We start from the raw sequence: 22313 nt of genomic DNA on the forward strand, positions 1-22313 counted from the left end.
GCTTTTATATTTATCTTATTTTGAATTTTTTGAATTTTTAGATTTTAAAGTCCGAAAAGTAGGATCATTGAATTCTCTTTCGCCTATTTATTATGACTTTTGGTAATTTGGAGTGTATAGGTAACTTTTGATAATTTTCAAAAGTTTAATTAATATGGAAATACATTGACCAAAACTTAATATGGGTTTGTGTATAATTCTGGTAATTCAGATCTAACTTACCTTTTAAACAATACAATTATCCGAAATTTAACACATATCGAAATTAAGGCCTTGAATGGTTCAATGGTATGCTCCATACTAAGACGTGCATACTAACATTTAGGCCTTGAATGGTTGGTAGGTATGCAGCGGACCGGACTAAAGTCGGACTAGTCCGCACTAAATTTACCATTCAACAAATCGGACTAGTATGCAACACTCCGGACTATTAAACTCCATACTAGTTTGCACTTCAAAAAAAACTCCATACCGTGTCAATTCCATTACTTTTTGGTTTACTCCTTTCAAGCTCCATACCATCTCCATACCTACTCCATACCAATAGCAAAAATGAGACCAAAGTGTGTTTCTTTAAAGTTGGATCCAAATACTTTCTTCTCATTGGTTAAACTTGTGTTTCTTTGTACTTTTCAATAACATTTATATATATGATCATTCACAATTGTAAAAACTCACAAAACAGTCATTTATTCCAAAAAAAAAAAGGAGAGAGAAGAGAGAACTCTCTTAGATCTTAGAAAGTGACTCTCTTTTTTTGTTTTGAATCAACCAATTGTTTCATCTCAAATTCATAAGTAAGTTCAATTCCTCATCTCAAATTTTTATAGTTTAGTTTATAGTAAATCGAGTTTTGAGATACCACTTATCACAGTTCAACAATGGTCCTCCGCCAATGAATAAAGAAGAGTTATTTAATAGGTCTCATGCATCTTTACGTTCCATTATAGAACGGACTTTTGGAGTATGGAAGAAGAAGTGGAAGATTCTTAGAGATGATCCTAGATATGGTTTAGAGGTGCATAAGAGAGTAATAATCGCCACGATGGGACTCCACAACTTTATTAGAGTTTCAAATTTTTCAGATGCAGATTTCTTTGAAGATTCTTCAGAAGTGTATACAGAAAACGAGCAAAATGACTCAAATGAACAAGAGGAGGTCGAGAGACAAGATAGACAATATATGGCAAATATCCGAGAAAGTATTACCGATATATTACGGGAAAATCGAAATAATAGATTTTGATTTATAATTTTAAAAAATATGTTGTAGTGTTTATTATAAAGACATGTTATTAATTATTATTAGAAAATTGTTAAAATTTGTTTTGGTTTTTTGTAAACACTTTTGCATACTATGGTACGCTTTTAACCATTCAAGTGATAAATTTTACTGCATACCAAAGTATGCATGTCTCCATACTAAGTCTAAAACCATTCCTAGATTAGACTAAAAGACCATTTGTTTCATTGTTGGTAACGTTAGGCCCATAGAGCCCAAACACAGCCCATTAAGCTAAATTTAACCCGACTCGTAATCAAAGCACCCGAACCCGGATCCGGTTAACGCAGGATCTCCGATTTATTCTCCCTCCTCGATTTCAGTGACGAGCCTGACCTCCGTCGCACCGTGCTTCGATCTCTTCTTAAACCGCCGGTTCATTTTCTCCGGTACACCGCCTAGTTCTTCTTAACCGGTTAGTTTCTCATTCATTCAATAACTCTTCGTCTTCTCAATCACACGCTTCACGGATTTTGAGCAAAAAAAAGTTTTGAAAAACTCATCGGTATTACCAAATTAAGCTCTTAGCTTCGCATTAATGGCGAGATCCAAATACTATAAATTGTTTCCTTTTTGCGCCATATGTGTTATTTATTTATTACTCTTCCTTTCTCCTAAATTACTGTTACTATTTTAAGCTTCTTCAATTTTTTCTGCCATTGACTAGTTTAATTTGTTGTTTCTTGATTTATATTGTTTTAGTTGTTTCTTCTGTGTAATTTGGTTCATGTTAAAAATGTACTGATTTGAGATCTAAGCTAAGTAATGTTGTATAGTGGACAATTTGGGAAATTCTTCTCACAGTTGGACTCAACATTACTGTTTATAGTTCTTCATTTGTGTGAATCTATTGAATACTAAAAAAGTTTTGTATTCTTGTTTTAGGAGCTATATGCTCTGTTTGATTCTCTGTTTTTTCACTTTCCTCTTAAGCCTATGTTTACCAAAAAGTTATAATCAAAATTCAAGCTTCAAGCTAGTATAATCTCCCACAAAGCTCTCTCTCTTTACCTCTGTACTTCCAGATCTTTCCCCACTTTCTTTCTACAAGAACACTTTCACTCTAATCGTTTTTTACTTGCCCCTAGTACTATCGAAAGCTTGAAAATGGTTAGATCTAGCAAGTTTTCACAGGAAGCGACGACGCTCAAGAGAGGAGAGAGCAGAGAAAACCCTACTGATTTGAGATCTAAGCTAACTAATGTAACTATATTGGGATATCAGATAAAATCACTTGTGTGATTCAGTTTGATACTAAAAAGTTTTATGTATTCTTGTTTTAGGATCTATATATATGTTTTTTTGATTCTCTGTTTTTTTATTATGAAGGATTTTGATCACATTGGTCTGTTAATTGTTCATTTTTTTTTATCTGAATATGGCATGCTTTTTATGCAGATATATACGATTGAAATGCGTGATGTAAGATTTGCTATGAGCATTCGACCAAGGCTGAGGATAGTTGGCGTAGTGATTTTAGCAGCATGGATTGGGTTTGCAGCTTTGTTTGGTTTGCTGAAACCTATAAAGAATGGTTGTACTATGACTTACATGTATCCTACTTACATTCCTATCTCTGTGACGGATGATACAACTCCTGGAAGATATGGACTCTATCTTTACCATGAAGGTTGGAGGAAGATTGACTTTAAGGAGCATCTGAAGAAACTTAGTGGAGTTCCAGTTCTTTTCATTCCAGGCAATGCTGGTAGCTACAAGCAGGTATGGATCCTCCTTTTCTTGGTTCAATTTCCGAGAGCTAGAAATTACCCATTTATAGTAATATTATATGAGTTAGATGGTGCCACTATAAAAGCATTAGATATTTTAAAATGTGTTAAGCCGAAGTTGGAATTCTTTAACTAGCAGTTTTTTCATCTTGTTGTGGAGCCAGTTGTTTTTCTTTAACTCCAAAATGATGTAAAATGTCTTGCTTTTGTTTGGAGCTTATCTCCAGGTTTCATATACCATGCTCCTTATAGGCCCTGTTTTTTTTTTTTTTTTTGTTCATTCAGGTCAGGTCTGTGGCAGCAGAATCTGATAGAGCGTTTCAGGGGGGGCCATTTGAGCGCACATTTTACCAGGAAGCTTCTCTATTCCGTGAGGGAGGTGCAGATACGGAGTTTGTAGACTATGATTTGCCTAGTCAGTACAGTAACAGACTAGATTGGTTTGCTGTGGATCTTGAAGGTGAACATTCTGCAATGGATGGTCGCATACTTGAGGAGCACACTGAATATGTCGTATATGCCATTCATAGGGTGGGGATTTTGATAGTACAGAACCATATTATTTAAATTGTTAATTACTGGGTATAAAGATGCTCTTGTGCGTGAGAACATCTTTTCACTAGTTTCATCAAGCAAAGTTCTCTAAGATAACAGAACATACGGCTTTTAAGTCTTGTTTCCAAGTGAATGTCTCTCTGTTTGATCCCTTATTCTTATCCACTTATTGTCTTCAGATTCTAGATCAATATAAGGAATCTCATGATACCAGAGAAAGAGAAGGTGCCGCTGCGTCCAGCAACTTACCACATAATGTGATATTGGTTGGCCATTCTATGGGTGGTTTTGTTGCCAGAGCTGCTGCAGTCCATCCTCGTTTGCGGAAATCAGCTGTGCAAACCATTATAACACTCTCAAGTCCACACCAGTAAGTTTTCTCCATACTTAACAAGTTTTACTCGCCAAAAGTTGACAAAAGAAAGTTTTACTCGCCAAACAACATGGTTTGGGTTTTTATGTATCTAATTTCATCCAGATCACCTCCTCTGGCATTGCAGCCATCCTTGGGGCATTACTTTGCTCAAGTGAATCGAGAATGGAAAAAAGGTTATGAAGTTCAAACATCCCCTGGGGGAAGTTATGTGTCTGACCCATTACTATCCGGAGTTATTGTTGTATCCATTTCCGGTGGCTACAATGACTATCAGGTCAGAAAATATCTACTAGTATTTTGATTCATTCTATTGCTTGATCAATTCTTTATGCCGTGGTGCTTTCTTTGTTTGCATTTTAGTTCCATTGGATGAGATTTGAACTTTTTCTTAAGGCTTAAGATTTTCCCACTGGCCTCAGGTTCGATCGAAGTTAGAGTCACTTGATGGCATTGTCCCTTCAAGTCACGGCTTTATGATAAGTAGTACAAGCATGAAAAACGTGTGGCTGTCAATGGAACATCAAGCTATCTTGTGGTGTAACCAATTGGTTGTTCAAGTAGGTAAAATTCCCTAATTTGTAATCTGGAAAATGCTATGTTCAATGAATTTGAAAAATTGCATGCCATGCAGGTTTCACATACGCTTCTCAGTTTGGTGGACTCGAAAACTAATCAGCCATTTTCTGATACTGATAAGCGACTTTGGGTTTTAGCCAGAATGCTTCAAAGTGCATTAGCTCAAAGTTTCAATGGAATGACACCCATGGAAGTCTCTCATGAGTTACCCATGTTGGCCTCAAAGGGTAATAATACCATCTCTACCCTGAACATATGTATATCTTGTTTTCTCAGAAAAGAAGTCCTCAAATAAAGGATATAAATTTCCTTGTATTAAAGTTATAAGCTTGTCTGATCGTGGGGGTTATTAACCTTTATCAGTATATGTTCTAAAGTAATCCAAATATAAAAAGCTGGAGGTATCTTTAATCTATCAAACAATTGCAATGGCTAATTTTGAGAACAATTTTATTAGGTGTACATATTACTTGTGGGTATATGGATACTCTTATCATTTTACTGTCTATCTTTCCAGGCTCTACGTGTTCCCTGGATTGGAGAGATGATGCACTCGATAGGGATCTATACATACAAACAAGTACTGTTACGATTTTGGCAATGGACGGGAGAAGGCGCTGGTTGGACATAGATTTATTGGTCAGTGCTGATAATAGTATTCCTTTAGGGATGTCATTTTAGACCTATATATCACTTAAATAGCTATATCGATCTCCCATGACACATTTTCTGTACAATAGGGGTCAAATGGAAAGAACCACTTTATCTTTGTTACAAATCTGGCGCCTTGTTCTGGAGTAAGACTCCATCTATGGCCTGAGAAGGAGAAATCAAATTCAAATTTACCGGTTTGTGAAAGGATCGTGGAAGTTACATCAAAGATGGTTCTCATTCCGGCAGGCCCTGCACCAAAACAGGTGAATATATTCTGTCTGCCAAAGTAATTTAGGGGATCAATTACAACATTACTGGATTTCTTTCCTGTAACACAAACTCAACGTTTATTTCCTGTGTGCGTCTTCACATTTTCAGATGAAATAAGATTAATTAAGCATTTTCACCAACTAGATTTTTCTTTGTGTATATGTTTACTAGTCGGAACCAGGGAGTCAGACTGAACAAGCTCCCCCATCTGCAGTGCTGAAGCTGGGGCCTGAAGACATGCGTGGATTCAGATTCTTGACTATCTCAGTTGCGCCTCGCGAAGTATTTTCTCCCCTTGATACATATTTGCTTTCTTTCAAATTTCAGCAGTTTTTGAATGAACTGAAATGAGACCTTCTCTTGCACAGGCCGTTTCTGGTAAACCTCCTGTAGCAGTTTCCATGGCAGTAGGGCAGTTCTTTAATCCCGGAAACGGGGCCGTGGAGGTCTCATCTCAATCAATGCTCTTATCCACTTACTGGGCAAAGGTTATCATTCTGAAAAGAGGCCAAACTCTTCCTTTGCATCTCTAATGCATTGAACTAAGCTAGTGAAATCATTGGTTAACTGATTTCAGTTTTGGGTTACTTTTCTACAGGAAATATTTTTGAAGGAGGACCATCCTCTAGCTTACAATCTATCGTTTGCTACCAGCTTAGGTCTATTGCCCACAACACTGTCCCTGAAAACTGCTGGATGTGGAATTAAAACTTTTGGTTTACCAGATGGCGAGACAGGAGACTTGGACAAGGATAGTGAGTATTCCAAACCCTCTCCTTAATCCTGGAGATCTTTCTTTTAGTTTTGTCTGTTAATCTTCTAGTCAGCAGCTGCCTAGATTTCCAGTTCGTAAACTTAAAGATTGTCATTCCCCAATCTATGTTATAAATCTGATCATGGTTCAATTTTCAGAGCTCTGCAAATTGCGTTGTTTCCCACCTGTTGCTCTTGCCTGGGATTCTGCTTCTGGACTTCACGTTTTTGCAAATCTCTGCAGTGAGACAATAGTTATTGATTCATCACCAGCTCTTTGGAGTTCTCAGAGTTCTGAGAAAACTACCGTTATGCTACTGGTCAGATTTTGTTTTAGACAAAGCTAGTCTCTGTAATCCTCACTGAAACAAAAAAACTCAAATGTTTCTTCTGTTTCCGTGCCCTTCTACAGGTTGACCCTCATTGCTCATACACAGCAAGTGTTCATGTTTCTGCTCCAGCCATCTCCAGCAGATTTGTCCTTCTATATGGTCCTCAGGTATTTTTATCTTTAACCTCTTGAGTATCAGATGTACGCACTCACATGATACTAATTATGCATGTAGTAGTAGCATGCTACATAAAATTATTACAGTGCATGAGCCTCTGTGTCACTTGCCGCAAGACTTCCTCTCCAAACGTGATAACCTTTTGTTTCTTAGATACGAGGTACATTTTTTTATGAGGGATTGAACATTTCTTCATGTTGCGTCTGATATTGCAGATAGTTGGCATCTCATTTGCCGTCGTAATGTTCGCTCTTATGCGGCAAGCTAATCAATGGGACAACAAACTATCAGTGCCACCATTGCTCTCTGCTGTGGAGTACAATTTAGAAATGCCATCTCCATTTCTGCTTCTAGCTATTTTACCTCTTATAAGTTCATTGTTCTACTCCTTCCTAATGGCTCAACCAATTCCTCCCCTCACAAGCTTCACAGTAGTCTCGTTGATCTGTTATTTGTTGGCCAATGCCTTCATCAGTGTGTTAACTTTTGTCTCCAAATTTGCCTTCCAAGCGTCGGCCCTTGTCCACACCACTGTTAAATCAAGGTAATTGCTTTGCTTTCATCACTTTTTTTTTGGTTCAATGCAAACCTACTCACCTCTGTCCAGAAATAACTGATTATGTGAAAATGTGTTGTAGGTGTCAAGCTTTGGAAAGAAACTATTCTCTTGCTTTCCTTCATTGGTTTTCTATACTTTCTTCCAGCTTCGTCTGTTTAAAGGTTTGCTTTTTCGATTCTGTCCTTTATCTAAAACCATCTAATATTAACCGCATGCTGTCCTTGCTCAACATGAAAAATATAGACTCTTCGTTTAGCTAAGTTTTATCATCAGAATGAGTTAGTGAGATTCTGTTTCTTAAAGCAGGCAATCCGAATTCTGAAGCTCAACACAAAAATTGTTATGACACTAGTCGCAGTTACCTTGGTGTCCTTTGTTCATCCAGCTTTGGGTCTTTTTGTACTCCTCGCCTCTCATGCCCTTTGCTGCCATAACTCCATGTGCTGGTAAGCAAGCTTTCTGTCTTTTCAACTCTTGTCATGTGAGATAGGAAGATGCCTCAAAACTACATCAAACAATAATGCTTTTACCCGTTATAAACCAATATTTGATCCAGAAAAATTCAAACTCAGATAAATAGGAAAATCATTAATCAGAAATCAGGAGGCAATCAAAGCTGATTCGTAGTTTTCATTTTTTTGTTTAATGAAAGTATTGTGACGTCATCGAGGAGAAAGGAATCAGTCGACCAGAAAAATGAAGCCGAGCGTAAAACGCGACATCCCTCGAGCAGAGAGGATCCCGTGTCAGGAGACTTGTCTGAAAAGTCATTTGTTGAGACACAAGCAGACATCTTCAACCACAGGCACGGCTTACTAATATTGCATCTCCTTGCAGCTTTGATGTTCGTACCCTCTCTTGCCGCTTGGTTCCAGGTACTTTTTCCATGTCCATAATCAGGCATTCTTCGTTGCAATTCGATTGACTTCAACTAGTAAAAGTGCTTTATTTTGCGGTTTGCTACTCGAGTTTTATGGCTTTTTAGCTTATGCCAATACGTGACAAAAAGGCTTGATTGATGTTTTAATGGAATATTCTTGTAGCGGATCGGAACAGGACAAAGCTTCCCTTGGTTTGCTGACTCTGCTCTCTGCGTTGGTGTAATCTTCCATGGAATACTGAACTCGAGACCCGAGTCAAGCATCCTACGCTCTTTCCCATTTCTCTCAGGACACCAACTCCGTCCGCATCACATCTATCTTCTCGCCGGCTACTACTGCTTCTTCTCCGGGCTAGAGTTGGCTCCATACAAAGTGTTCTATGCGATAGCTTCTTTAGGCTATATCTCTTTGACTCTTAAGATCTCACAGGTGAACAAGAACGACCTTCGTTTCCGTACTAAAAGCAGAATACACAGAAACTGAGTTTTACAGTCGCATGATAACACATTTCTGTGAGCCGAAAATCGCAACTCAACCCTAAAAGCTCGAATGAATGACCGAGATTTATTTTCCATCGGTCAGGTGGGTTGATTGGGGAATTTAGAAATGAAGTCGGGAGAGTTTTGTTGCCGTTTCAAACTTGTCCAATAACATTAATTAGAATTGGTTTCATTGTGTACTTGTCATGTGTTTTTGTTTTGTATTTCTCTCTATATGTATGTTATTTACTAGGAGCTCCATCGCTCGAACCAGACTACTATGATAAATTTTGTATGATTTGGTTTTGGTAAATTTAATGGAGAGAGATTATCAAAGGGAAAGTTACTAGATTAACTCAAATTATGAGTTTAATTACTAGAATGTCTCAAAAAATTTAGGGGTTAAATGAGTTATTTTCATGACCATAATACCTTTTCTCTCTTTGTTAGGAATAAAAAAAAAGTCAAAAATACCCTTAAATATATTTAAAAAACGTGGTGAAAAAAAATTTGGAAAAAAAAATTATTTGAAAAATCTGCTGGGTTAGTTGTGACAGGTTTATTTACCATGACAGACTTATTTTTCTATGACAGATTTTTTGCGACAGATTTTTTTTCTCCTACAGACTTACTTAAAATAGGTTACGACAGATATTTAATTTGTAGCAGATTTTTTTCTCACGACAGACTTATTTTATGATGACACCACAGACTTTCGTAATTTTGACAGATTTATTAAAATATGTGGCAGATTTATTGTTTTAGTGGCGTCAGACTTATATTTTTCGAGAAAAATCTGTCATAATGTAGAAGATCTGTTATTAAAAATATAATTACTAGTTTGACTTATTAGTGATAACAGATTTATTTTATGTTATGACAGTTTTTTTTTTCTTAACAAAAATCTGGAGTGTGATAGCAGATTTGTTATATAAAAATATAAATTGCTAGAATGACATATATTCACAACCAAAATATTTTATGTTATGACAGATTTTTTTTATATTATGACAGATTTCAGATAGACTATAAAAAAATCTGTCGTATGATGACAGTTTTATTGATGAAAATAAAATTTTAATCTACACAATAAGGTAATGACAGACATATTCTTATCGCGACAGACTTATTTATAATAAGATGGTTCATGTGTGGCTGTCTCCTTGTTAATATATGATAAAGATAATTTTTTCTTCGTTTTTATATATTTTTTCTTTTTAATTTTTTTTTGTATTTTTTTGTTTTATTTTTTTGTTATGTATTTTTTTTTCATTTTAATTTTTTTTGTCGTTTTGTAATTTTTTTTTCTAATTTTTTTATTTAAATTAGTTATTATATGTTAATTATTTTATTTTAATTGAATTGAAAATAAAATGGGTAGTTGTTTTCTTTTTGTTTTTTATTTTTTATTTTTTTTATTTTTTTCAATTTATATATATTTTTCATTTGTATTTTTTGTTTTGTTTTTCAATTTTCGTTTTTTGGTTTTATATCTTTTTGTTTTTTATTTTTTATTTTATTTTTTTCAATTTATATATATTTTTCATTTGTATTTTTTGTTTTTTTTTTCAATTTTCGTTTTTTGGTTTTATAATTTTTTTTTGTATTTTTTAATTTTCTATTTAATTTAATTATTTTATTTTAATAGAACTGAAAATAAAATGGGTATTTGGTCTTTTAACACAAAATTTGTGTTATTCTAGTAAACCACAATATTTGAGTGTTAATCTAGTTATTTTTCTCTAAATTTGAGTCAAACTAGGTAATTTTCAGATTATCAAATTGACAACAAATGAGTTAACGCACCGAAATAATAGTTACGGCCAAACTTGGCGGCATTCTCTCACAGACTACAAAAAACACCTTAGAATTCTATCTCCGACTTTCGTAAAACATCATATGAGTGCTTTAAAAGCCTCATATATCACTGAGCACATGTTCGCAAACTTCTTATTCAGACTCAAAATCAAAATCTCGAAGGTGTTGATAGTGTAAACAAAAGAAATTTGTAGCTGTTGAGTGTAGGTTCGCAGATTTTAGTAGTGAATTATTTGAAATTTTTATAGAAATCCATACGAATTTAGAGTTTCGAAATGGTGATGCATGTTTAGTTCTTATATTCATCCGTGTTTATTTGATCACGTCACATTTTATCCTACTTTGGAATTCTATCTCCTGACTAGCTCTCGTAAACTAAACACCATATGATCGCTTGAAAAGACTAGTAGTATATATATATACTAGATTTTAATCCGCGCTACGCGAGATGATTTATTTTTAAAATTTAGTATATATAAAATTTTGCAAATTGTATCTCCTTATATTTTATAGCTTACAATTGTTATTAAGTAACGGTATACCACGAGTTTACGAGACAATTGCTAATAAACTAAAGATTTAACCCGAATTAAAACGGCATGTTATTTTGAAACTTTTTAAAAATTGATTCAAACCCGTCCACCATATTAACCCTTTCCAAAATATAACCCGTCCCGTAATTTCATAACCCGTCCCGTGATTTGTTTTCTAAAAGTAGTGATTTTAAAATTTAATGATTATTTATTATATATAAAAGTTTACAAATTGTATAATTTTCTAAAACATTTATATTTTAATAAACTGAAGATTTAATCTGTATTAAAGCGGCATGTTAATGATATTTTCAAATTTTATAAATATTGATTCAAACTCGTCTATCATATAACCCCGTTCCGAAATATAATTTGTCCTGTAATTTCTTAACCCGTCCTGTAATTTGTTTTCTAAAAGGAGTAATTTTACAAATTTAACGATTATTTATTATATATATAAGTTTACAAATTTTATCATTTTCTATTTATATTTTATAATTTACAATTGTTATTAAGTAATATTATACCACGTGACAATTCTTGGTTTTAAAAAAATCAGTGGTATTTAAAAAAATTAAGGATTTAATCTGTATTAAAATGGTGGATTAATGATATTTTAATTTTTTTTATTATTGATTCAAAAACTTGTCCCACCAAACCCGTCCCGCCAAAAAACTCATATTTTATTAATGTTGAACTTATTTATGATATGATTCTGAATCATTGTCTAAATATTTAAGTCGATGTGGAACGTTGAACACACATTTTTCGTCAATTGGATAATATATGTCCGTTTCAAAAATTTCAAATCACAATATATGCAGAAAAAAAATTGATTTTTATTTTATTTTATGTATTATATGATGATTCAAAACAGTTAAAAACAAATCACATTAAAATGATAGGAGAATCATAAATATAAATCTCAATCAAATCTTCTGAATATCTAAATTATTAAATATATAATATCCGGTGGATGAGTTGGGTTAAATATAACCCGACCCAACAAACTTTTTATGACCAAAATTTGTAAACGGGTCGGGTATCCAAATAACCCGACATCATTTTTACATATTCGTCACTAAAATAACTGCAAAAATAATAGTATATATATATATCACTAAGGACACATTTGCAAACTTTTTATTCCAAGTCAATAATAAATCAACCTAAAAAATATGTAAGATGACCAATGACATCACACAAGTGAGAGCAAAATTAGATGAAGAACTGAAAAAATAACCCATATTCAATCGATATTTAATATAGAAAATCATAGATCCTTTGAACCCCAAAAACCTTATTTAGTACATATTTAATACATATACTAAGAAAACCTGTAACAGTTTCTACAAACACGTGAAATTTTATAAAAATATGTTATATGGTGTTAAACAAAAAAACTTGATCAAAGACTTATCATGGTAACACAATTATAAACGTAATATGATCATATATAATGTTTACAATTTTATTAATTTATATATTAAATTACACTGTAAATATGTTTTTTTCATAACGATCAGATCTTGGGCATAATTGCAATAACAAGATCTACTATCAAACTGTTATAAGAATGATAGTCTTACTGTAATCACAAGAATGGAACTTAGAACCCATAACTTAGTTTTTCTTGATGTATTTTCAGTCCTCTATGTGCCAATAGTGTGTTGTAAGTAACCTACATAGATAGAACCATCAACTTTTAATAAGTGATCATTGAATCAAAAATTACTATAAGAAGTATTTCAAATATAGCATATATTAATTTTGAGTAATACACCTTTACTCAAGTCCGATACACCATTTCTCAAGTCCGAGAATCTCTGAGGATGAACAATATATCTTTCCATATTTTCTGAATATTATTTTGTATTGACAACGTCTTTGGCAGTGATTGCAGATGGGGCGAATGAGACGATTGTTAGGAATAATATCAATCCTTAATCCATAGAAGGTGGTGGTTATTTGTCCCGGCTTCATATAGGGATCATTACCTAGTATACATTGAATATGAATTGTGGTTCCGCATTCACTACACGTGTAATATCCTTTCTTTGGATCCATCTTTTCCTCACAAACTTCACACCAATGGGGGTACATTGCAACATTTTCATACGATAGGGTAAGAAAATGTTCATCACCCTCATGCTTAACCTTGTATGGTAGAGTGGCACAACAAAAACACAAAGCAAAGAAACATTTAACACAATTCAAAAGTAGATAGGATACTTCACCACATATCAAACAAGGTTCTTCAGTTGTTCTCGTATAGAGTAGGAACAAAGGATGTGGATGAGATTGATGATGGACTGGTTCATATAGAGAAGCACACCTTACGTCCAAACTCGTGTTGCACCCTTCACAACAGTTATATCTGAAACCACATGAGTAACGATGACAAGATTCACAAAAGAAACCCTCGTTAAAATAACCCGGTCGTAGAATAAATTGGTGGGCATGCACCATATTTTGTATTCTGCGGGGAAGATTTGCACATTCTTCATGGAGATTAAAATCACATTGCATACATCTATAGCTATTACCATCATAGAGAGGAAGTAAGCATGCCTCACACTGCTTCTTTTCATAATAGATCTTGCCGAAATCTTCATTAAATCTCATGTTATGATGCGGATGACAAAAATGGTTTATAATCCCATCACCTATCTCTTCATACGACTTAATATTATCGTATACTTCTTCTGGTTGGTCTTCCAATTCTTTCCCATCCCATACATCATCTTGCATCGCACATTTACAATGTACCGCATAAGCACAACCCTTTGAGCAAGAGTATTCCCAATAGTTTCGATCAATCTTCTGACGACAAACTCCGCATGACCATTTTTCAGAAGAAAGTGAAGAATTTAAAAAGAGACGATGGTTGTGACGAGATATTTGTATGACATTTGGTAAGTTGACACACGTTCTATGGACAACAAAACTGCATTGGTGACAAATGTAGAAACAAATTTTGTTATCATCTGATCCGCAAATATCGCAATTGAGCGAGACTTTTCTAGGGAAATAGTGGAGGGTATGCTCATGTCTCTTTCGATTATTTATAACAGAAAATTCCCTTCTTTGTGCGCAAATAGGATCCAAAATAAGATCATAAATGTAAGAATAGTAAATTAAACGTCCAAGTCGTATGCCACAAGAATGGCATTTCTTTGTTTTAGGAACTCTCGCTGTAATAGACGTACTAACCATTTGGAGAAGTTGGAGAGGATATTTTGGGTAATAAGGGGATATGAAAATAGCAGGGGACTCGACACACTCTTTATGGAAACGATAGTAACAACCATTACAACGATAATAGATTGTACCGATTGTACATGTATTGGTGACAAGCATCGCACCTGAAGTCATTTTGTTTGGATTCTTCATTGTTGCACCGGAGGAGAAGCTGAAGATGGTGATGTAAAGACTTTTCGTCTTCTCTTGCATCAGAGAGGTAACAAGAACTGTCGATTATGAAATAAGATTCATCACCAAGTTCTGTTTTGCGGAATCGACCTTCTAGGTTTCGGGTTCGTACATTATAGCATAGGGGCTGAGAAGGGGGAGGAGGATAGTCGATTGAATCCATGGTTGTTACTTCAAAGAGGTTTTGTTGTTTTGAAAACTTTAGAGTTTATGGTTTAGTTTTTCTCACAATAGGCTTTTTAACCTATTAAGTTATATAGACGACAACCATTTGATATAGTTTTCTGTGTAACGTTATTTTATTTTATTTATGTAGCCAAAATCTGTACGCAAAGTATTAATAATATGCTTATTTCTCTTCTACAGTTTATACTTAACTTTTCTTGATAGAAAGAGAAGTGTCGTTCAGGAAACATCATATTCCAGACATTTTCTTAAATATTACACTCTCCCTCTCTCACGGTTTAGAATCTCTTTTAGGTTCAATCTAGGAAGCACGGAATCTTCGTCGGAAGCCCGCTTCCCGCTTCGGAATCTTAGTCGGAATCGGAAGCTTTTGGAAGCTTTCGGAATCTCGCTTCCATCGCGTTTCCAAAAATTCAACTTTGGAAGCTCGTTGGAAGCTTACGATTCCGGTTTGGAAGCTTGCGCTTCCATTTTATAAATTCAATTTTACAAATAAAACATGAAATTATTATTTTTAATCAAACAAACTCAAACTAAAAATTTTGCATACTAATCTTTGTATTTTATTTTTAACAAAATCATGTTTAGAAAATAGCAATGACATGAATCTAATATGTGAGAGATATTATAAATGATTAATTAATTTAGATTAATTTCGAGAGACTTGAGTTTGATCATATTTTTACCTATAATATACATAATTTGAAACGATTTTGTTTGATGTTATTTAAAAAAAGAATGAATATAGTGTTATAATTTTTTTCTTGAATTATTTGATTTTGTTTGTTGTAAAAATTGGTTTAATTTTTAAATTTAGTTTTTAAAATTTATTTATTAGATTTATGGGGTTAATATAACTTGTAATATGATATAATGTTTAATATATAGTTATATATATATATATATATATATATATATATATATTTTATATATACTATACGCTTCCATCGCGTACCGCTTCCGTAAAATTTTCTAAAAAATCGCTTCAGCGCTTCTAAACGATTCCGTTTCCGCGTACCCGCTCCCGTTTCCATGCAACATAGGGTTCAATCACTTCAACTATTGGATGTCGTCGACGCACCAAGAAAATATTATGCACAATTTCCTTGTTTCTATGAGCCAAAAGTTTAACGTGTGATATTTGCGAATATATATTTCAAGCTTACTTTGAGTGCATCCCCCAGTACCAAGAAATACATAATTAATAAACTTATTATTATTATTAATAGGACTCAAGACCCCTGCGATGTCGCGGGAAAATATATTTCAAAATCGTTTAAAAAATATCAAACGAAAAATCATAATGAATTGTAATAATTCTGATTTTTTTTAAATATCAAATCAATATATATTTTACAAAAATTATGATAAAGAAAACCCTCACAAGCATTTATTAATTATATGAATATTAGAAAAACATTAATTTGTAACTAAAAAACTATTCCCAAATGCAAAAAGCATCAAATAATAACCAAAGGTTACAACGGTTTGATAAATAAACAAAAATATTCAACGTCAAATAAACCAAATGCTACTATGTTAAATTAAACGGTGACAATAATTTATTTAAATATATTTTAGTAATTAAATATTTTTTACAAAATATGACAAACTTTAACCGAGAGACGTGATCGTAGATATCAAATATACCAAAAGCTACAACGGTTCGTCAAATATATCAAATATTGCAATGGTTCATCAAATATACTAAAGATTACAATGGTTTGTAAAACAAAACCAAAAGTTGCAATGATTCGTCAAATAATCCAAATATTGCAACAGTTCAATTAAATAGTTACAATCTCATTTAAATACATTTTAATAATTAAAAATTAAGAACTAAAAATAATAATTTATGAAAGGTTACACCGACGGTAGCTGATTAAATGTTATGAAGATTTATAAAATAAACTTAAAGTTGTAATTATTCATGAAATAAACTAAATATTGCAATGGTTCTACTAAATAAGGATAGGGTTTGCCTATTATCATCGTAGAACAAATAATCGTTGTATCAGGACAAAAAATTAGAGTTTCGAAAAGAAAGACAATATATAGAATTGAGGCACGATTTTACAACTATTCGATAAGTCCATTACGTAGACGAACGTGTCCGTTATAGCTTTAATGTGTAGAGCTCATTTCACTCACGTATGTCCAAAATTATTTAAACCTCTATATTATTATTTTCCCATGATATCACGTAAATGTTAAATGAATGGTATAATTAAGGAGGTTATACTACTAAATATATCCATATGTAAACAATGAAAGAAAACCAATTTTATATGTATTTTATTTTATATATAGTTTATTGGTTTACGTAAAAAGAAATTCAATAAAACAACATGACCGTACAAAAATAACTGTAAGAAAAACAACCATAAATATTTAAACGAAATGTTGCAATAAAAAGATGCAACCGTTCAGATGTGCAAATGATATTTATTGGAAACGACATAACCGTAAAAAAATAACCGATTAAAACGAAAATTGCGATAAAAAGACGCAACCAAAATAACCGATTTAAACGAAAGGTTGCGATAAAAGGACGCAACCGTTCAGATGTGCAAATGGTATTTGTTAGATTGCTATTATATATATATATATATATATATAGATTATTATTTTTCAAAAAGGATTATTTGAAAATTATTAAAATGAAGAGGTTTTTAGATAAGATATTTTGTTCAAAAAGGATTATTTGAATATTATTTGAAGAGCGTTTCAGAAAATATTTTTTTGAATAGATGTTTCAAAAAAAAAAAAAAAAGATATTTTGAAGAAGTGATGAGTTAATGTGTTGTCCTTTGACCAAGAAAAGAAAGATAATTGTTGTCCATACACGTTGTGAAATCTGACCCTAACACTGAAAAGGAAACAAAATAAAAAGGTAATTAGGGTTTACGTACGCTCCTTTTCTTGTGTGGTATATATACATAACGAAGCGAATTAAGTCTTAGCACCTTTTCGATAGCCATGGTGAGAGCCAAGGACGCCGCTGGAGAAGCACCACACAACCACGGAAAGAGACGTCGAGTAGTGTCAGATCCATAATGGTCTCGATTCTATCGTAACGTTTCGGACAACGTTGAAAGAGCCCCTTAGAGATTCTAGTTATCATGGTTCGGTTTCAATCATTGCTTATGGTGGCCGTGATACGAATCAGATCCATTCAGGATGACTTAATTTCCCCGCAGGTTAATTCGTTAAACACTCTATTTCTCATTTATCTTATGTCTTTTTCACATTCTTGTTTATTATGTTCAAATATTCCGTTACATGTCACGCCACGATTTCAATCTTTAAGGCTGGATCTATTCCTCTTTATATATAGCCACATGTTTGATTCAAAATTTTGAGAGTTGTTGTGGTATATGGATGATTTTCCTTGCCAGTAAATTTATGTATAAGCTTGTATTCAATTTGTTTTGATTTCTCAAATTTACTCTTGACTGCCACATTGGGTCGTTAAGGTTTTTGTTTTGGATAATTCATTGAGTCAATAAGTTACACTAATGTAGATATGTCAATATGACCCAAGGTTGGCGAGACTCTTTCCGGCGGGCGGGTGTTGGGTGATAAGTTTCACTACACAAAAAAGCGGATCTTGCATGGTACGGTTATGGCAAATGCGGGGTTATGCGGGTAAGTCCCACATACTTATATTAGTAACAAATTTTATGACTTCTTAAAGACTAATGTTAAGTTCAGGCGGATTATCCTTAATCCGCAGGCTTCGAATACTCATCAAATCAGTTGGCTTAAGTAAAATTAATCAAACAAATCTTCATTTGATGAGTTCTTACATTTTTTAATATAATCTTGAATGCATCTTTTAGTTATTTTTTGTAATTGAATTCTAATTAGATGTTAGAGGAAATCATTGATATTGCAAAAAGAAAGAAGAAATATTCAATGCACTGCATATGTCTCGTCTTCTCTTCGCTCAAAAAACTTTTATAGGGGAAACAAAAATACATGAAACTATAAAAAAAACCAGTGTTTTTAAACCCGACCCGGACGGTGAACCGGACTACTTTCTGGGTCACCGGGTCACTGGGTCAACCGGGTTCGACCACGGGTCAATTGATTAAAATTTAATTAATATATTTAATATTCATAGAGAATATATAGTGTTTATAAATATAAAACTAAAAATATTCATACTATATTTACAAAATATGAAGTCTAACAATAATAATAAAGTAATTCAAATTAAAATTTTAAATCCAACTAAAAGTCTAAAATCGTAACAAATATTAAAGTAGTAGGAGATCGCTAATAACAGAAATAAACTAATAAAACATCGCGAATTCAAAACAACTAATATCGGTTATTTTTCTCACCATTTCATTCATTCTCCTTAGACGGTACTGTCATGTTTCATTAAAATCTAAAACATCAAATGAGTCTAAGAACTACAAAGAGTTCTAAAAATAATTGAATAGAGTCTAAAACTCTAAATTTTATTCCAAAATCAAATGATATTTTTAAAACCCATACCCAGCCGGTTCACTGGGTCGCGGGTTAATGGCGGGTTTTTCCGGTTTTGAAATTGGCGGGTATTAGCACTAAACCCAAACCGGAAAAGTATCCGGGTCGTGGGTTAACCGATCGGACCGGGCGGTCCGGGTCGGGCGTGAAAACACTGAAAAAAACATAGAGAAAACTGTGAGAAGATTTTAGAAACTTAATTGTGTGGTCCTCTTACTGGTCTTCCATTGGAGATGCATAAAGAAATCGTTAACAGACTTTGCTCTCCACAAATAGTGAAGGATCATTGATCTTCTACTTTAAACTTGCTTAATGATCTTGCACTTCCTTTTAAGATGCAAGGTAAGATGAAACCTTCATCAATTATGTGGTTGATATTGAATTAAGTAACAACAAAAACAAGAAAAATAATTTAGTGTCATATAAGGCATTCCAAGATCATAAAGTAGTTCAAAGCAGGATAGCAATGATCCTTCACTCTTATGCAGAGAAACGTCTGGTACCGATTTGCATACGCGTCTCTGATGGGAATTCAATAAAAAGGTCATACAGTTTAATTTCTAAAACCTTCATAGTTTTCTCCACGGTTTCAGATAGTTTTCGAAACTTATTTGAGTCTTTATAAGTGTTTTAGCCTAGAGAAAACGACAAATTTTTTTTGCTACTCTCCTGTCCTCCTTTGCGGTCATCAAGCATGTTTTCCAACATCTAAGGAAACAAAAGACAGAAACTAAAGATCCATCTAAGATTGTGTTAAAATGTAGAAACTGAATTGAAGAGATTGATTGATTAATTGACTTTACTCAATCAAGCTGCTTGTTTTGCCACCAGAGACACATTAGAGGCATCCACCCTCCTTCATACCTCATTTATCCCCATTGAAAGCACAATTGAAATGGAACAACAAGCCACAAGATTTACCATTCGTTTTCTTCACACAAGAGCTACATCTTACCCATTGGGAATTCGAAGCATAGATGTGAGTGTTGATGAAAGAGACAACTTGTATATAACTGTCGAAAGATTCGGATAGAGTCTTTGAAGTCTTGAACAATTGAACCTACTAGAACATCCGACGAATCTATTGCGCAAAATCAAGGAACGAAAGAAAACACACTTGCTTGAACAAAGATAAGCTCATCAACATTCTTTTGAAATTATATTAGAGAAAAAATGGAGATCATAAAAGTTAGACAAATGTGTTATTGCCAATTAAGGGTAAGTTTGGAGATAACAAAAAGAAGATTCCAAAGTTATCCTCAATTGGCAGCAGACCATTTTATGTATTTCATTATTTCCATTGTTTTTTTTTCTCTACTAGAGTTTCCAAAAGCCAGTTGATGATCTTATGTTTGTTTCAAGTTGGTGTATTTTTTTTTTTTTGCTTCCTTGATTATGTGAATAAGATCTGTCGAATCTCCTGGCATGTCAAGTTGTCGAGAGTTCAAAAGCTTTATCGGATTCTTTTGACAGTTAATAGACAAGTTGTCTCTTTTCATCAACACTCTACTTCCCAATGGATAAGATGTAGCTATTATAGGAGAAACAAAAATACATAAAACTATCAAAAATCATGGAGAAAACTGTGAGAAGATTTTAGAAATTTATTTGTGTGGTCTTCTTACTTGTCTTCCATAGGAGATGCATAAAGAAATTGCTAATAGACTTTGCTCTACACGAATATTGAAGGATCATTGATCTTCTACTTTAAACTTGCTTAATGATCTTGCACTTCCTTTTAAGATGCAAAGTAAACTTAAAATGAGTGAAACCACTTGAACATGATCTTCATCAATTATGTGGTTGATATCGAATTAAGTAACAACAAATACAAGAAAAATAATGTAGTGCCATATAAGGCATTCCAAGATCATAAAGTAGGTTTAAAGCAGAAGAGCAATGATCCTTCACGCAGAGCAAGGTGTGGTACCGATTTGCACACGCATCTCTCGTAGAAAATCAATATAAAGGGTCATACAGTTTAGTTTCTAAAACCTTCATAGCTTTCTCTAGGGTTTCAGATAGTTTTCAAAACTTATTTGTGTCCTTTAGAAGCATTTTAGCCTAGAGAAGGCGACAAAAAATTATTACTACTACGGTCATCAGATTGATTGATTGATTGACTTTACTTAATCAAGCTGCTTGTTTTGCCACAAGAGACACATTAGAAGTATCCACCCTCCTTCATACCTCATTTATCATCACCATTGAAAGCACAATTGAAATGGAACGACAAGCCACAAGATTTATCATTCGTTTTCTTCACACAAGAGCTAGCTACAATTGACTCATTGGGATGCGTAGATGTGAGTGTTGAAGGAAAGAGATATCTTGTCAATGAACTTTTGAATATTTCAGATTAGCCTTTGAAGTCTTGAACAACTGAACGTACTAGAACTTTCGAAGAATCTTATGCGCAAAATCAAGGAACCAAAGAAAATACACTTGCTTGAACAAAGATAAGCTCATCAACATTATTTTGGAAACTATACCAGAGAAAAAATGGAGATAATGAAATTTAGACAAAAGTGTTATTGCCAATTAAGGGTAAGTTTGGAGATAAACAACAACAAGAAGAAGATTCCAAAGTTACCCTTAATTGGCGATAAACCATTTTATGTATTTCATTATTTCTACTGTTTTTCTCTAATAGAGTTTCCAAAAGCTTGTTGGTGATCTTATCTTTGTTTCAAGTTGGTGTATTTTTTTGGCTTCATTGATTATGTCCATAAGATCTGTCAAATATACTGGACCTGGCATGTCCAGTTTTTCAAGACTTCAAAGGCTTCACCCGAATCTTTCGACAGTTTATACACAAGCTGTCTCTTTTCTTCAAAACTTACTTCAGTACTTTCCAATGGGTTAGATGTAGCTCATGCGTGAAGAAAAAAGGTCAATAAATCTCAAAAAGGATGCACTTGATGTAACACTGGTTTTTTTGGTGAATAAATTTTACATTCATTCAAAAAAAAAAAAAAAAAAAAAAAGGTCAATAAATCTTGTGGCTAATTTTCCATATCGATTGTAGTTTCAATAGTGATAAATAAGGTTTGGGCCGGGGGAGCATAAACCAAGTTGTGAAGTTGATGGTTGTATACTTTGGATGTCTTATGGAAAAACAAACATTTTGCTTGAGTAAAACCACTCAATCTTCTGTAATTCAATTTCTACATTTTAAAAATATTTGGATGCATCTTTAGTTTGTTTTTTTTCTCATATTTTG

The 22313-nt window shown here is 33.4% G+C and overlaps 2 protein-coding genes across 5 annotated transcripts; one reads left to right on the forward strand and one right to left on the reverse strand.

The window, feature by feature from the left end:
• The first annotated feature begins 1406 nt into the window (after nucleotides 1–1406).
• LOC9313107 lies at nucleotides 1407–8960 on the forward strand. Of its 3 annotated transcripts, none has more exons than XM_021025372.1 (19): nucleotides 1407–1697; nucleotides 2681–3004; nucleotides 3298–3543; nucleotides 3747–3937; nucleotides 4046–4217; nucleotides 4363–4500; nucleotides 4575–4746; nucleotides 5037–5158; nucleotides 5260–5436; nucleotides 5615–5725; nucleotides 5812–5931; nucleotides 6042–6198; nucleotides 6356–6516; nucleotides 6609–6695; nucleotides 6921–7249; nucleotides 7344–7425; nucleotides 7568–7710; nucleotides 7917–8139; nucleotides 8308–8960. In XM_021025372.1, the coding sequence occupies exons 2-19, from the start codon at nucleotides 2696–2698 to the stop codon at nucleotides 8626–8628; spliced, it is 3261 nt and encodes a 1086-aa protein (XP_020881031.1). In that variant the 5' UTR covers nucleotides 1407–1697; nucleotides 2681–2695; the 3' UTR covers nucleotides 8629–8960. The 3 variants fall into 3 exon arrangements, with proteins under 3 accessions (XP_020881031.1, XP_020881032.1, XP_020881033.1); XM_021025373.1 differs by having other exon boundaries at nucleotides 1409–1697; nucleotides 7571–7710; XM_021025374.1 differs by lacking the exon at nucleotides 1407–1697 and adding an exon at nucleotides 2255–2485 and having other exon boundaries at nucleotides 7571–7710.
• Nucleotides 8961–12407: 3447 nt separating this feature from the next.
• On the reverse strand, nucleotides 12408–14869 carry LOC9311443. Of its 2 annotated transcripts, XM_021024155.1 has the most exons (3): nucleotides 14341–14867; nucleotides 12759–13922; nucleotides 12413–12656 (listed from the first exon to the last, which is right to left on the reverse strand). In XM_021024155.1, exons 1-2 carry the CDS (start codon nucleotides 14568–14570, stop codon nucleotides 12761–12763), a joined length of 1392 nt encoding a protein of 463 aa, XP_020879814.1. In that variant the 5' UTR covers nucleotides 14571–14867; the 3' UTR covers nucleotides 12413–12656; nucleotides 12759–12760. The 2 variants fall into 2 exon arrangements, with proteins under 2 accessions (XP_020879813.1, XP_020879814.1); XM_021024154.1 differs by having other exon boundaries at nucleotides 12408–12656; nucleotides 12759–14869.
• Nucleotides 14870–22313: the final 7444 nt, after the last annotated feature.

This window comes from Arabidopsis lyrata (assembly GCF_000004255.2).
Source record: "Arabidopsis lyrata subsp. lyrata unplaced genomic scaffold ARALYscaffold_5, whole genome shotgun sequence".
Classification (NCBI taxonomy): domain Eukaryota; kingdom Viridiplantae; phylum Streptophyta; class Magnoliopsida; order Brassicales; family Brassicaceae; genus Arabidopsis; species Arabidopsis lyrata.

Excerpts from the sequence above, each read along its gene's own strand:
- LOC9313107 (XM_021025374.1), top strand. The coding sequence starts at position 2,390 with ATGGTTAGATCTAGCAAGTTTTCACAGGAAGCGACGACGCTCAAGAGA. Across the intron at positions 6,517-6,608 it reads AAACTACCGTTATGCTACTG|GTTGACCCTCATTGCTCATA; the intron begins GTCAGATTTTGT and ends GCCCTTCTACAG. Across the intron at positions 7,250-7,343 it reads CACACCACTGTTAAATCAAG|GTGTCAAGCTTTGGAAAGAA; the intron begins GTAATTGCTTTG and ends AATGTGTTGTAG.
- LOC9311443 (XM_021024154.1), bottom strand. The coding sequence starts at position 14,428 with ATGCAAGAGAAGACGAAAAGTCTTTACATCACCATCTTCAGCTTCTCC.